We start from the raw sequence: 15,756 nt of genomic DNA, 5'->3' as shown, positions 1-15,756 counted from the left end.
TCTATTTCCCCAAGAAACTCTCTAAAGTGATTAATTGCAGAAGAGTTGCTATTCAATGTATATTAGTCTTGAAGGTATCCCACAAATTGACATTATATATATGGCCAAAAAAAGGAAAATGCCTATTTCATAAATTGTCTCCTCCATTTAGACCACGACCTACTAAGGATTGTCTTGCTTTTCTTTGTATCCCCACCCTTTAGCACAAGGACTAACTAGCACATAAATGGAACTTAATAAACATTCACTGACTGTTTCCTGAGGCTATTGTTAGAATCGGGTTCCCTAAAAGTGAGCGAAGTGCTTTGTTAATCTTAAAATCTTACATGGATATCCAAAAGAAATATATGAATGGTTCTTATTTGGCTGTTTGAAAAACAGAATCCTACGATGTGGAGGATGTGTGGAGGATTTGGAGAATTCCATACATTTTAAGGGCCTTTAGCACATGATACCCTTATTATAGTGATGTGGCTCCATTTTGCATCATATGACTGAGATTTCTTTCATTCAAAAAAAAAAAATCTCCAAACTTCTCCAACGATCTGGAATTTTATTCCATCCATATACATGCATAGTAACAACATTTGTTGAGAAATCATTTCTATCAGAAGTAGAACATTATCTTTGTGATCACCAGGTGCAGTATTGCTACTCATATTTAAATAGATCTTATATATGAATTAAATTCATACTTGCAGCATTGAGTTTAGGGTTTCAATTTTGACTGTGCCTTTCAAAAGATAAAACTGATTAATACATCCTCATTACTTACAATACTGCTTCCAGTAATTTTGTTCATTCTTTATAAAGTATTGCATTTAACAGCAAAGGTTTAAAAATTGAGACAGAGATGCATCAGTGAAAGAAAATACAAGTACTATACAAGAAAAAAATTGCCATCTTCATTTAACATACATGTTTAAGATTAAGAAAATGGACGGAAACATACCGCTACATACAAATGCAAAGCCTAATGACTAAAGGACTGTATCTGCTAAAATATAAAGTGCAAAACGGAGCCTGGTCATTTAAGAATTGAAATCTTAAGGCGAACTTTACAGCATGTGTATTGAAAATGTCCTTGCAAGTTATATTTTAGCATATACATATATCTGCAACAGCATATAAGAAAAAAATCAGGATACACAAGTGCTTTTGAAGCTATTTCTAAAATGCTTTTTTTCTGTATTGTTTGTGACTATTTTCTTTAAAATCTACTATACAGTGCAAACCATATGTGCTACACAATAACTATACAATAACATTACAAATGACTTTAATATAAAGTTTTTAAATAAAAATAACATAACCACAGCTATGAATACTGCTGGTAAAATAAATTAATATTTTTGAAAATGGCACCAATAATACACTTTACTAATGGACTGTAATGAAATTACACCTTAAGTCTTCAACTCAGCCTTAATGAGTTATCTCCTGATTGCCAGTCTCTTGGACTGCATGGAACAAGATACTAAACACTGGTACCAAAGGTGACTGATGGGTTTGTTGGTTAGTGGTTTTTGCTTTTTTTTTTTTTTTTTTATTTGACATGTTCTGCGGCATGTGACGAGCAATAAAACTTCTTGTGAGTGATAAAGTTTGAAAGGTTGTTGAACTGGATGTCACACAGGCGGCAATATTTTCCACTGGTTGGAGCCTGAGTGGAGCCATTCACACCTTTTGCTATACTAGACAACTGTTCCTCTGCAGAAGGAATTGCAGGAGACACATTTTCATTTGCAGCTAATGGATTCTCAGAGATCCAAGATGGAGACTTGTGTCCATCTTCATGCTGAGGATTCTGGGAAATGTTCTCTTGCTGTGGGTTTGTAGCAGGCCTTTCATCTTGTTTCAGGCCACCATTCACTATTACCATGCCTCTGTTTTTGGGTAACAATGGCAGAGATTCTTTCTTCTGGACAGCACACCCATTTGAGGGGGCCTGGACTTTAGGTGATTCACTCTCTGCATTTGTGCTTTGATCTATGTCAGTGTTATGAATGACCAGGGAACCAGAAATATAATCGCTTGGCTTTATTCCATAATATGGAGAAAGCTGATCTGCTCCTTTAGCTTTCTTTATTGCTCCAGGGTAAAGGCATTGTGGGAGAAACAAATGTTTGTTTTCTTCCTTTGTTGCAATAAGCTGAGCAGCTTCACTAAAGACTTTCAGTCCTTGAAGAGTTGCTAAGTGGGATGAAAATAAGTTTCCATTGGGAGAAGGCTGCTTCAAGTTTCCATTTTTCTCACATTTTATTATACTTCTTTCATAGCTGACATCAGGGCTGTTCCGTTCACTTTCTGGATTTGGAAACACTTTGCCATCCAGCTGTCCAAGGTCATTACGCTGATGTGCAGTGACAGGGCAGAAATTCTGCTTATGGGCCAGGTAGTTCTCTACCTTATTGAAACTGATCTTGCAAACAGTGCACTCATGGTAATCCAAGAGCCTTTTCGGAGATGTGGACGTCCTCTCAGACTGAGATAAACACTTTTTGCTGAGATCTATGGGTACATCCATCTCCAAACAGGACACACTGGAATGAGTAGTGTCACACTTGGAAACAGGAACACACTTGTTGATCGAGAGAGATGTTTCCAGATGCTTTGAGACGATTCCTGGGAAGATGTCACATCTCGGGTGGTAGCATTCTCCCAGCCCTTCTGTGGACTCTTGAGTAGATGTACAAGGATTATTGAGGTTGGCTACTTCCAAGAAACGCTGCTGGACAAGTTGAGGCCTTGGCTCCTGTTCTGGGAGGCACATCTCATACATCTTCCTTCGCTTGCGGGTACGCATTGTTCTCTGCATAGCAGGCACTTTGTTGGAAGCAGACCTCTTGAGGGGAGGATCGTGGCGAGTTGCACAGTAATACTGCTTATGGACCATATAGGTTTCATGTCGACTGAAGGTGATGTTGCAAGCATCACAGGTGGTCTTATTAGGATCACTTTCTCCTTCCACTAAAGAAATGCTGGAATTCTTTACATCAGAGGGTTTCCCATTGATTTTGTCATCACTACTACTGGAAGCAGATAGCTTTTTAGCCTGTGCAGGAAAGTCCTTGTCATGGCCCTTTGCACTTGGCCCAATTAAATCTAAGACTGTAGAGGAATTGATACAGGATGTTTGAAGGAGCTGATTCTCGGGGTCAGAAGGATGAGGAGCTGTGTTAAGAAGGTTAATGGAGCTCTGACCATTGTTAGGGCTTACAGCCTCAGGCATCTTCTCAGAAACACTGGGGAATTCAGGAGACTTGGCCATCTGCTGCCATCGGCTGCTGCAATAATGCTTTTTGTGCACTAGGTAATTGTCCAGGTTATTGAATGTTATGTTGCACTCAAAACAAGTAGCCCCTTTGGGCATTAAAGGACTGTAGATGACAGGGGGATAACTGCTACTTCCATGCCTCAGCCTCCTATGGACCAGTTCAGACATCTTGGCCAAGATCTCTGAAGCCTGAGGAACCACTGTGATATCCTGGGGGAAAGCAAATTGAGATAGAAAAGGACCCATAGGGAAAGAGGGACCAATGCCAGGCTGAACTGGAGATGAGGCAAGTCTTGGGCTGGAAGGTTCAGACTTGATCTTTGTATAGGAAAAGCTTTGTTTATTAGCTGAAGCCTGTAGTTCTGGTCTCTGATTTGGGAGAAAAAGTTGATTCTTTTTCTCACACTTATCCAGCTCTGTGTCAGAGCTAGCATCTTTAGTCTGCATGGCCTTTTGGCTCTGGGGAAGTTCATTTCTAGTCAACAGCTCTGTGGCTGGCTGTATATTATCTTCATTTCCACTTGGGGAGTGTTCAATGTCACTTTCTCTTGGAAGTTTGTTGCCGGAAACGTGGATTTCTTGGTGCTGCAATAGCTCCCTCTGAGTCTGGAAGCCAAAGTGACAGTGGTTGCATCGGAAGGCAGCTTGAGTGAGATGGGAGAACAGGTGCTGGTGAAAATTGATCACGGAATCAGCAGTGTAGTTACAAATGGTGCATTTTAGACTAGCACCAGGAGGGAGAAATTCTTCCATTTTCACACCTGTGAAGAAACAAAAAAAGGAGATTGCTAAGAACCAAAAATCTTGTTTTTCAAAGAACATGGAACTTTCCAACGAATTCAAGTGTTTATTTAATTTATTAATCATTATTAATTAATTTATTTATTAGTAATTATTAATTGTTAATAAATAAACAGCTGAACTGGCCAAGTTTAGCACGTTTTTTTTTTCTTTTGAAACAAGTCATTGTATATGCAATAAATATATATCTACTGTGATACCAAGATTTGGAATTAAAAGGTTCTCTTGAACCTTACAGAAGGTTAAAATTTTCTACTTCTACTTGGGTTCAAATCTTAACTCTCATCATTTGCCACCAATGTGATCTGGGGCAAGTCACTTAACTTGTGTGGATCTCAGTTTCCTCAATTGTAGAATATGGGAGGTTAGTAGAGAGAACCTCAAAGTCCAATATGCTGTTGAAATTTATGATCTATCACAGTATCCTATATTTTTAGAATGCTTTTCTATTTTCAAAGTGCTTTTATATGCATTTTTTCTCATTTTTCTCATGATGGTAGCACGGTAGGTACTATTATCCTAATTTAAGGGAGGAGGATAATGAAACTCAGAGGGTTTAAATAACTAGACAGATATCACTTAGCAAACACAGAACTTGAGTTGAAATCAAGGCTTCCCAATTCCTTATTCAGTGTGCATTCTGTTAGAAAATGATACTTATTAGGAAAACACTACTTCTTTATATAAAGTTATAAATCAACTTTGCCATATGATATAGAAGTGTTTCTGAAAATGTATTCTTAAATCACATTAAAAATATTTTAAAAGTGAAAGATATGTAATGAATGAATTCTAATGTGAACACTTTTGCAGAGCAAACCATCCTCTTATTTATCTTTTTTATAAACCCCCATTTTTTTTTATTTCAGGGTAGCTTAAGATGAGATACACATCCATTAGAGTTTATTAAACACTGTTGTCTTTAATTTGCTAATATGATCTAAACTATTATGTGTGATCTTCTTCACAGATTAGATTAGAATAAACACTAAATTAAAAGAGAGAAACCTCTTATTTTACAGGGATAACTGAAGCCCAAAGGGAGGAAATCTCTTACCCAGGCTAATAGATCTAAACCCTACAGAAGTAGGGTATGAATGTAGTTATCCTTAATCCAACTCTTAAACTCTAGATACTACATCATGCTAACTTTCTACAAGAAAGGAAGGAATGACATAGCTGAAGTTAGAGTTCCTATAACTTTCTCTTTTATTTCCCATACCAAAGAAAAGTTATCCTTAGCCAATATAGTAATTTTTTCCCAGTCCTCCCCCCATTGGAGAGTTATTAAGTAGCACATATGGTGCCTCCAGTAATGTTCAACCATATTTGTGGTTCCCCACGCTCACCATCTGGGAAGGCCAACTTTCCCTGAACCCTCTATTTTACCAGATGAATAAACTCAGATTATGTGAGAGACCAAGGAATAAGGTGAGTGGAAAGCAACTGAGCTGCTTCGAAAACCACAACACTCATAAATATCCCCTTAGCTATGTGGGTGAGATGGCTTAAGGAAGTATCCTATCCTCAGAGACTCCTTGACCCAATAATCAGATACACAAAGATTTTTTTAGAAGAGGTGCCCTATTGACTTTGGAGGCATTCCTAGAAAAGCTGTGACCTCTGATGATGGTTCTGCCATACTCGAGAAAAAAGATGTATATATCTATATTTAAGTGGAATCTATGTAGCAAATCGTTTTGAAAGAGTGATTGTTGATAGGAAAGAAAAAGAAATATTTGGGTTTTAAAAGAAATCTACCATGGAACTCTAAAGGAAATGGATTCTCCTATTGCAGATGTATTCTAAGAAAATGTTTACCTGTCAAAGTAAAAAGACTATGAAGTTTAAAACACTAATGGTAGCTAAGTGAATCAGCAGAGCTTTGGGCTTATAGTCAGGAAGACCTGGATTCAAATCCTGCCTTGGATACTTATTAGCTGTGTAATGCTGGACAAGTTACTTAACCTCTCTGGGCATCCATAAAATGAAAGGGTCCACTCAATGATCTCTTTATAGCTCAAAATCTATTACTTATGACCACAACTATCACAGTTGAAATGTCAATAATTCAACATTGGTAGATGTCTAAGAAGCCAATTATCCAAATTAATATTACTTTTGCTTTTCTTATGTCTAGTTTTAGTAGAATTAAGAATGATGGGTTTCACTTCTATGATTAAACATAGGGTGAATCTGCTAAGTAAACTACAGCTTTCAAAGATTGACAGACCCAGGAAATAAATGAATGAACTAAGGTCAGCATTAGGTAAATTCTACAAGGACTACTTTAGATTGTCCTTGAAGATGATTACATTTCACCTAAATACAAGAGTCTCCCAAAATGGAAAGTCTCTTCACTAATGGATATCTTGGCAAGATTTAAAGGCAGGTTTTCCTGATTCCAGTCTCCAATACTCTAACCTACCATGTCAACCTGCCTATTCAATTCCTACATCAGGGAAAATAGGTGTATATGACTTATAAAGAAAACTGGCCTAGAAGAGCCATATTAGAGAAACAAGAGAAAGGGGAAACTTACCACTGTGGGAATTTAGGTGCATTTCCAGGGCTCGGGCATTGGAAAAGCTTTTGGTGCATTGTGGAAAAGGGCAAGCACTGGATATCTGGTGAGGAGCATCCTCATTCTCTTCTGTGATTGGGGGCCCATCTCTTTGCCTCCCACTGCAGTAGTACATGAGATGTGCTTGCAAATTCCGCTCACTTCGATACCATATGCCACAGGACTTACAAGGAAATATGTCCTCTGAAAAAAGAAATAAAGGTACATATCAACTGCAGTACTTTTGAAGTCAGTGACAAGCAGAGCATCTCTTAGATTTCTTGTTCTCAGGCTTCTAAGATCCAAACCAGCAAAATGACCAGTAACAAATCTGAATGGGGCTCCATAGAAAAACAAATCAATGAACACTTATTGAGTACCTCCGATAGGCTGATCATTTTTCTAGATGCTCTGTAAGAACTTAGGTTAAAGACACCCATGTCCTCAAGGAGTTTATATAATAGAATAGGTATGTGGTGGATAGAGTGCTGGGCTTGAAATCAGGAAGACCTCAATTCAAATCTACTTTCGGATACTTCTTAGCTGAATGATCCTGGGCAAGTCACTTAACCTTTTTGCTTCAGTTTCCTCAACAGTAAAACTGGGATACCTCTCAGAGTTGTAGTGAGCATTTGGTAAAGTATGTGGCATATAGTAGGTACTACATACATGCTAGCTATTGTTATTATCAATTATTATGAAAATAATTTTACACAGATTATTATGTATAACATTGCATATATAATATATTTTAAGAAAGACAGTATGGCATGGTGAATAGAAAGGTGACCCTGAGGCCAGGACAATGTGGGCTGCAGATTTGTCTCTTACAGATATACTGCTCACATGATCTAGTAAAAATCATTTAATTTCACAATGCCTTAGGCAACTCCTTACAACTATAAGTTACAAAAAATCTTCCATTGTTATTTATAGAAGAAGCTGTGAAAATTTTCTGTACTAGTGAAATCATTGGTCTTATTTTTAAATTTATGCATATATATTTATATATAATTTATACACATACATTGACATGATTGCATTCTGAATATGTATATATATACATATATATATACACATATATATGTATATATATTTCTATAATCAGGGTGGAAAGATTTACATAATTTCATCAATGTGGGGAACTTACAGTCAGAAACTCTCTCTACTACAGTAGACTGACTGGCAAGCTCCTTTGTTACTAAGAATCTTAGAGTTGCCTGGGATAACTAAGAGATTAAATGTCATTCATTAATCAAACAAAGTCATTTACTTATTTTGAATTTTAAGAATTAAATGACTCTGTTTGTTTCAGAAGGAGGAATGGCAAAGGACTTCTTTTAAAAAAAATTCTGAACTTAAACACATGTAATCCCCACTGCCCCAAACCTTAGCATTTCCATTTACCAAAATATGCATGCATGCACTAGAAAAAAGAGAAACAGAAAGAGAAAGAGAGACTGACAAAGATAGAGACAGAGAAAGAGAGACAGAGAGACACACAAAGACAGAGACAGAGACAGAGACAGAAAGAAATTCAAAGAGACAAAGTGTATTGCGTAATTGTATATAAAACCATGACTGTCCATTACCTGCTTTAAAAAATACATACAATCTATACATAAATATATGTGTACATAGAATGTATATTAAATGCATATACACACACATATAATAAATTCCACATGTTACTTTCAAAACTGTCCTGTTTTGCTGCCAGAATTTTCACTACAATCTTTTACTGACAGAACTTTCTTAATCAGCATATATTAAGTGCATGCCATTTAAGCTGCTGGGGATATAAATACAAAAGAAAGACAGGGAATACATAGAATAAAAGCAAAGGATTTTGAGGAGAGATCCCTTAAAGTGTTTCTTGAGCTCTTGAGAGGAGCCAGGGGTTTCAGGAGGTATGGTGAGAAGGAAAAGCATTCTGGGCATTGGGGAGAGTCTTTGTAAAGGCACAAAAGTGAAAAATGCAATGCTTTATTTGAGAAATGTTCAGTAGGCCATTTTGGCTGAAGTATCAAGTGCATAATGAGATTGGAAAGAAAAGTTTAAAAAAAAAAGCCAGACTGTCAAAACAGAGAAGTATGTAATTTATCACATAGGCAATAAGGAGAGTATTGAACAGGGAACTGACATGGTATTATTATATAATATTTCTTACAATGTGGCTGTTTTATCTCCACTTATACTGACAGCCAATACACTTATGGCTAAAATAATGCTGTTTATTATATGAAATAATATTGATGAGTAGTTACATAGCATTTTTAGATTTCCTAAGAGTTTTTACAAATATTATCTCTGAGGCAGGATCTGAATTGAAGTCTTCCTTATTCTAGGCCCAGAACTCTATCTACCATAGATACCATGAGGTTCTTTTTCTCATAATATACATATGAAAATCATATCTTTTTCTCATATTTTCTCATGATATACATATAAAAATTGTCATAAAACAATGAACTGTGATATAAGAACAGAGAATTTTTGTGAAAATTTTGTTGCTAGAGATATTTTTAATATAAAAATAAAATTATATATTAATCAAAGATTAAATTAAGAAACTTTTTAGATATCAAAATTATCTGAATTTTCTTTCTCAAAACTTTTTCAAGTCCATTTTCCTTTATGTTTTTCTAGGTCTTCCTGGGACCAATCTTTATCAGTGCTGTCACTATATTTGAAGTCTCAAAGTGATCTGTGATCAAATCAATCGTATTTAAAGGGCCTCCTATTCTGCTAAGTAGACTTGTAAAATATCCAAACAGTTCACTGCTGTCAGTGTTTCATGTGCCACTCAGGAGTTGACATATACACTGGAAGAATTTTACTTCTTCTGACTCTCTCTTTCACTCTCTCTCTCTCTCTCTCTCTCTCTCTCTTCTCTTCTTTCTTTCTCTCTTTCTTCTCTCTCTGTCTCTCTCTCTCTCTTTTCCCTTCTGATACTCTCACCCTTTCTTCTTCCTTCCTTCCTTTTCTCTCTCTCTGCCTCTCTTTCTATCTGTCTCTCTGTCTCTTTCTCTCTTTTCCCCTCTGATGCGCTCACCCTTTCTTCTTCTTTCATTCCTTTCTTCCTTTTTTCCTTCCTGCCTTCCTTCCATAGAACCACTTCAGACATAACCAAAATACAGGCAAAGCCAGAGGAAAGAATATATGTAGTCCATAATATTTTGAATTCTGAGTTCCCAGCGCCTAACAGTGAGTTGGGCATACCTCAACTATACCCCATAGAATGAATAAAGCTGTGATCCTCAGCACTTACTATTGACAATAGCTGTAGGCAAAATAGATGCCATGGCAGCTTGTTGAGGGAGCAGTTGAATTGAATCCAGCAGCCGTGCAGGATACATCCCTTCTGTGAGTGTCATCTGACTGGCAGCTTGTAGCCTTGAGTCAAAATCTACCACAAAGGCAATTAGCTCCTCACCCTCAGAGATGGCCTTCGTAGTAGTGCACCAAAGCTGACCCCCTATTAAAAAGAAAAGAAGGAGAAAAATTAATTGACAATGGAATTTTCAAGCTTGTTGTAGAGTAGATTAATGTCAACAGCATCTTCTTATGTATCTCATGTCAGTTAAAGGGTGGAGTGCTTAATCAAGGTAGCTGGCCATCCTTACCCTTCCCGTGGAATGGGAGGGGTACTTCTTTCCTGGATTAGATGAGATATCCGTCCATAATAACTGACAGTAAAAGAGGTCAAGAAAAGATAGATAATTAATATCTGAGGTATCTACATCAAATGTTTGCCCTCTGTTCTTGCATCTCATCTAAATGATCAATTTATTATAGCTTTGTTGTTCACACTAAAGAAAAAAAATTACAATGGGTTTAGCCTAAATACAATCTTTTTCCAAACATACACACACATATATTTCTAAAACACACATACATATATACGTATACATATACGACACAATATATATATATATACATATATATATATATATGCTTGTACATATGTATGTGTATATATATTTAATATATATATATGCACACACACATGCATGCACACCTATATTCTGATGACCCTTTTTTCAACACTTTTGCTTTAGTGGCTGAAAGTAGGAAGATCATATGCACTATAATTTTGTTCTTCATCCTCTCAAAGAAGATTATTAGATTAAAATTTTTTTATTGATACATTTTATTCCACATTTTAATCCTCCGTTTTAACAAAAAATTAAGCAAAATTGCTCAATAAAATGACTGCATATGACAACATATCATAATATCCAAGGTTCATAGGTTTATATCTGAAAAAGACCTTACAAGTCATTAGTCCAATTCCCTCATAAAAGACTGCACATCTATAGTTTCCAAAACAAAATATTTTCATTAGCTGCTTTCAAATGGATTTATTAATTTTAGAAAAAAATTACTGATTGATTTTACATTACTAATTAAAGAAATATTATATAAATATATAATATATTCTCACATATATCATAGCTAATAGTAATTCACATTTATTTAGTGACAAGTTTTCTTAAGCATTTTTCTTCTGTTTTCTGATTTACAGTACAGAGATTCTGATCTAATGCTGCAAGAGGAGGGGAAGAGATTGTATTTATTTATGCATTTTTATTTCTATTTTTAGTTATGTGTTTTCTTCCCTCCTCCCCCCCCCCTTTCCCTTCCTCCACTGATTGAGAGGGAATGATATTTACTATCCATGTAAAATTATATAAAACATTTTTACATCAGCCAAGTTTTCAAAATAAAAAAAGCACAAAAAATAAAGAGGAAAAAGGTATGCATCAATATATATTCTGAGTCCACCAGTTCTGTATCTGGTGGACAGCAAATTTCATTAGGAGTTCATTGGATTTACAATCTTTATAGTATTATATGTATTCTGTTCTCTTAGTTTTGCTCACTTCACTTTGCATCAATTCATATAAATCTTCCTAGATTTGTCTGAATCCCTTTCAGCATTTGTTATAGTAAATAGGATCCTGTTACATTCATATGCCATAATTTGTGTAGCCCTTTTCTAATTGATAAGTATCCCTTGCTTTTAATTTTTTTGATATCACAAAAAAAGCTGCTATAAATCTTTTTGTATACAGGGTCCTTTTTCTTTTGGGGAGTACGAAGCTAGTAGCAGTAGTACAGGGCCAAAGGGTATTAACAGTTTTTATCCCTTTGGACATAGTTTTGAATTTTTCTTCAGAATGGTTGGAACAGTATATATTCTACCAACAATGCATTAGGGTTTTGTCATTTTTCTTTTCTGTCATGCAGTCAATCTGTTGTGTATGAGAAGGCATCTCAGAGCCATTTTAATTTATGTTTCTCTAATTATTAGTGATTTTGAGCTTTTTGCTTTCACATGAGCATTGATAGTTTGGATTTCTTCTGAAAACTGCCATTGCATATCTTTTGTTATTGTTATTATTGGGACCATTCAGTGATGTCTTACTCTTTGTGTTTCCATTTGGGTTTTTGTTAATAAAGATACTAGAATGGTTTGCCATTTCCTTCTCAGCTTATTTTATAGATGAGGAACAAAGGCAAATTGAGTTTGCATAGTATAACACAGTATAACAGAGCTATTAAATATCTGAGGCTAAATTTGTACTCAGGAAGATGAGTCTTCCTGATTTCAAATCTGGCATTCTATCCACTGTATCACCTAGATGACTGTCATAACCTTTGCCCATTTATTAATTTGATAATGGCTCTTATTTTTATAAATTTAGCTCAGGCCCACATATATAGATTGATACATAGATATATAGATATAGATACAGATAGATACATATAAACATAAATATCCATACATATGCACATAAACACATATAAGAGAGACTTTTATCAAAGAAACTATAAACATTTCCTTCCAGTGTTCCTATTTTTTTTTCTAAATTTGGCTTCATTGGCTCTGTGCAAAACTTTTTAATTTTATGTAATATTAATTAGACATTTTATCTTCCATGAACCACTTTATCTCTTATTTGGCCATAAATTCTTCCCCTCTTTATAAATCTAATAGGCATTTCCTCCTATTCTCTGATTTACTTACATTTAAAATCTTGTATCCATTTTGAGCTTATTTTTGTATATATTTTGAGTTGTTGTTCTGTGCCTGGTTTTTACCAGACTACTTTCCAGTTTTCTCAAAAGCTTTTTATCAAAAAATGAGTTCTTTCCCACAAAGCTGGGATCTTTGAGTTATTATGATTATTTATTTCTGTATATTGTATTCCTGTTTTTTAAAATTGATTAACCACTCTTCCTTATATAATAACAACTTATTTTCATTATTACTAATTGGTAATATAATTTGAAAAGAGGTACTGCTAGTCCCCCTTCCTTCTTGTAAAAAATTGATTCCTTTGATATTTTTAACTTGATACTCACTTACTTCCTTTCATACAGTGAGCCATTTCTCACTTTGCCTTGATTGCATTTCCCATCTTTCCTCTGTCCTCTTCCACTCATATTCTGCCTCCCCACCATCCTTTACTCCTTACTAGGACCTCCCCCATTAAAAAGGAAACTCCTTGAGGGTCGGGGTTATTTTTATTTTCTTTTTGGATCTCCAGGTCTTCATAAAGTTCCTGGCACACTGTAGGTATTTGGTAAAGGTTTGCTGCTTGGTTGATTGGTCCATGCAATTACTGGATAGGGTAGGTAAGACAGATATTAACATTTCTATTTTAATAGATAAGAATACTGAAGCTCAGAAAAGTTGTGATTTATGGATTAATTTTTATAACACAAAGATACCCCTCCATACACACAATTCAAACAAACCACAAAGTTAAATTCTGTTATTCTCATAAGGAAGTTTCATTCTCTGTGTGTTCACTACCAACTTTTGCTGACTGATCTTTCTTATATAATATTCCTTATAATATGACGACTGCTTTATCTTAGTTTCCACTGACAGAACTTCCTGAAAAGAAGATATGCCAAAGATCTGTTTCAAAAAGGCTGATTTAAATAAAGGTTTGTTTAAAGAAAAGAAGCCTTTCTTCCAATAGTAGAAAAAACACATTATGGCTCTGTGCTTATTATTACTTTTTTAATCTATACTTTCAGTCCAAGATATACATATCTAATACACTTAGGTTTGAAATATGCTACATACTTTATCTGTTATATATCTTGTTTTCCCTTATGGTATACATATAGCAAGACTCATCAAACAAGCAAAAATGATACATATTTGGATGTCACATTTCTTTGTTTATCTCTCAGAATTATTATCTACCTTTTCATTTATATGTTATTTTCATTCCTTCTTCCACTCCCACCCCAAAAGATATTGTAGTTATAAATTAACTTGTTGCAAAAATCTGATAGAAGAGATAATGAGAGTGCATGAATTGCCATAGCTCAATATGTAAGAATTCGGATATCATTTTAGAAAAAAAAAATCTTGGACAATTAATTGAGGTTTTAAAAATAAGAAAAAATAGCATCAATGACAATATTTAAGTAAAAATATAAAGTTTATATTGTAGGCCTCAATGAGATATAAAAGTTTCAAGGAAAACACATACATGCTAAAACACATATCTGCACACTTAAGTATGCATGTACAAATCCATACGTGAACTTTGTCAGCACTTAGAATCATTCAGATCTGGGAAGGAACTCTGGGAATGATAGAGGCTATCTCCTCATTATCGATTTATGCTATTCGTGGAGGGGCAACATTAGCTAATCAAAAACCTAACAGTATAACAAGACTCATGTGAGGGCAGAGTTCTTTGTTTCAAAGAATAGAAGCACAAGATTCAAGTATAAATTGTTATATTACAGATCATAACATGTTTCTCTAGAACTTCCCAAGCAATGTATCTGAACCTAATTTGTGTATCTCTCTGATGCTGCATTGTGATTTAAACTTTTTCTGCTTAGATAGAGATGGTATAATCACTTGTGTCTTATCTTTCCTCTGGCTACACAGAAAAAAGAATGTGAGAGGCACTGAAGTACATACTTTTCATAAAGGGCCAGACCTAGAATCCAGAAAACTTGAGTCTGGGATCCCAACTTGGGTGCCTCTAAGTTATGTGATCACAGGTAAGCACAATAGTTTCTGAGCCTCATTTTCTTGATTTCTAAAATGGGGACAATTCCCATGGTATCATCATTAACCATTTATTTAGCAAATCTTAAAAACCATGTAAGTATCAGTGATTGTTAGGAGAAAAGGAGGAGCTGCAGAATTCATCTTTGCTCAGCATTATAATATATTCTTGTGAAGATGCTGAACTTTTAGTTACAAATTTCATATCAAAAGGCAGTGTGTAAAAAAGGATGTAGGGTTTGGGACAAGCAGAAACTTGCATTCAAATTTTACCTCAGGAATTCATGAGCTAAGTGAATTAGGGATCACCTGAACTTCCTGATCCATAAAATGGAGAAAGTAAGATCTACATCATCACTATAAAAGTCTGTAGAGAAGAAAGTGCTTGGCAAATTTCAAAACACTATAGAAATATGATTTACTATTGTACTCAGATTAAATTTTACTCTCTTTTTGAACAGGTGTTGAAATGCTTTGAAGTCTGAGTCCTGAGTAGGAGATATTGATTTGGGATAAGATATCCTATGCTGGCAAGTCTAGATAAAAGGAATAATCAAACATGTTCAGTTGTTGGAAGGAGGTAAATAGGAATAGACTTAAAGTTTTGTTTCCTTTAAAGACATTTTACTAGTCTGTACTTGTGGTATATCAATATATGTGGGGTTAGATGCCATTATTCTAATCTAATGTTTCTGGACACAGTGTATGTAATATAATATAGTTACTCCTCTACTCCTACCTTAAAATTCAGATGAAGTAATTTTTAAAAATTATATATCCTTCACCAGCATCAACCAAAACATAGTAAAACAAAACACTGTGATAGAAGTCAAAAGATATAAGTTCTAATCATGATTCTGCCATTATATAGTTGTGATTTTTGGAAAGACAGCTTTTCTGAAGGGTTGAACACTACTGTCTTATATTTCAAAAAAGATCAAAGAAAGAGAAAGAAACTAGCTTCTTTAGAAATATTTGTAGTAGCTGTTTTTATAGTGGCAAAAGAACTCTAAACTAATGGGGTGTTGATAAATTAGATAATGGCTAAACAAATTATAGTAT

At 34.9% G+C, this 15,756-nt stretch overlaps 1 protein-coding gene across 2 annotated transcripts in view; it reads right to left on the bottom strand.

The window, feature by feature from the left end:
- Positions 1–533: 533 nt before the first annotated feature.
- Positions 534–15,756, bottom strand: part of ZFPM2 (zinc finger protein, FOG family member 2) — a 539,216-nt gene continuing 523,993 nt past the window's right edge. For both annotated transcript variants that reach the window (XM_051970971.1, XM_051970972.1), the window contains 3 exons: positions 9,913–10,119; positions 6,621–6,845; positions 534–4,038 (listed from right to left, as the gene is read on the bottom strand). In XM_051970971.1, the coding sequence (XP_051826931.1) occupies positions 1,547–4,038; positions 6,621–6,845; positions 9,913–10,119 (2,924 nt within the window). In that variant the 3' untranslated portion in view covers positions 534–1,546. The remainder of the gene's footprint in view (positions 4,039–6,620; positions 6,846–9,912; positions 10,120–15,756) is intronic.

The sequence above is a fragment of the Antechinus flavipes genome, chromosome 1, assembly GCF_016432865.1.
Source record: "Antechinus flavipes isolate AdamAnt ecotype Samford, QLD, Australia chromosome 1, AdamAnt_v2, whole genome shotgun sequence".
NCBI lineage: Eukaryota > Metazoa > Chordata > Mammalia > Dasyuromorphia > Dasyuridae > Antechinus > Antechinus flavipes.
Note: the sequence above shows the minus strand (reverse complement) of the source record. Positions and strands in the feature narration are given on the sequence as shown.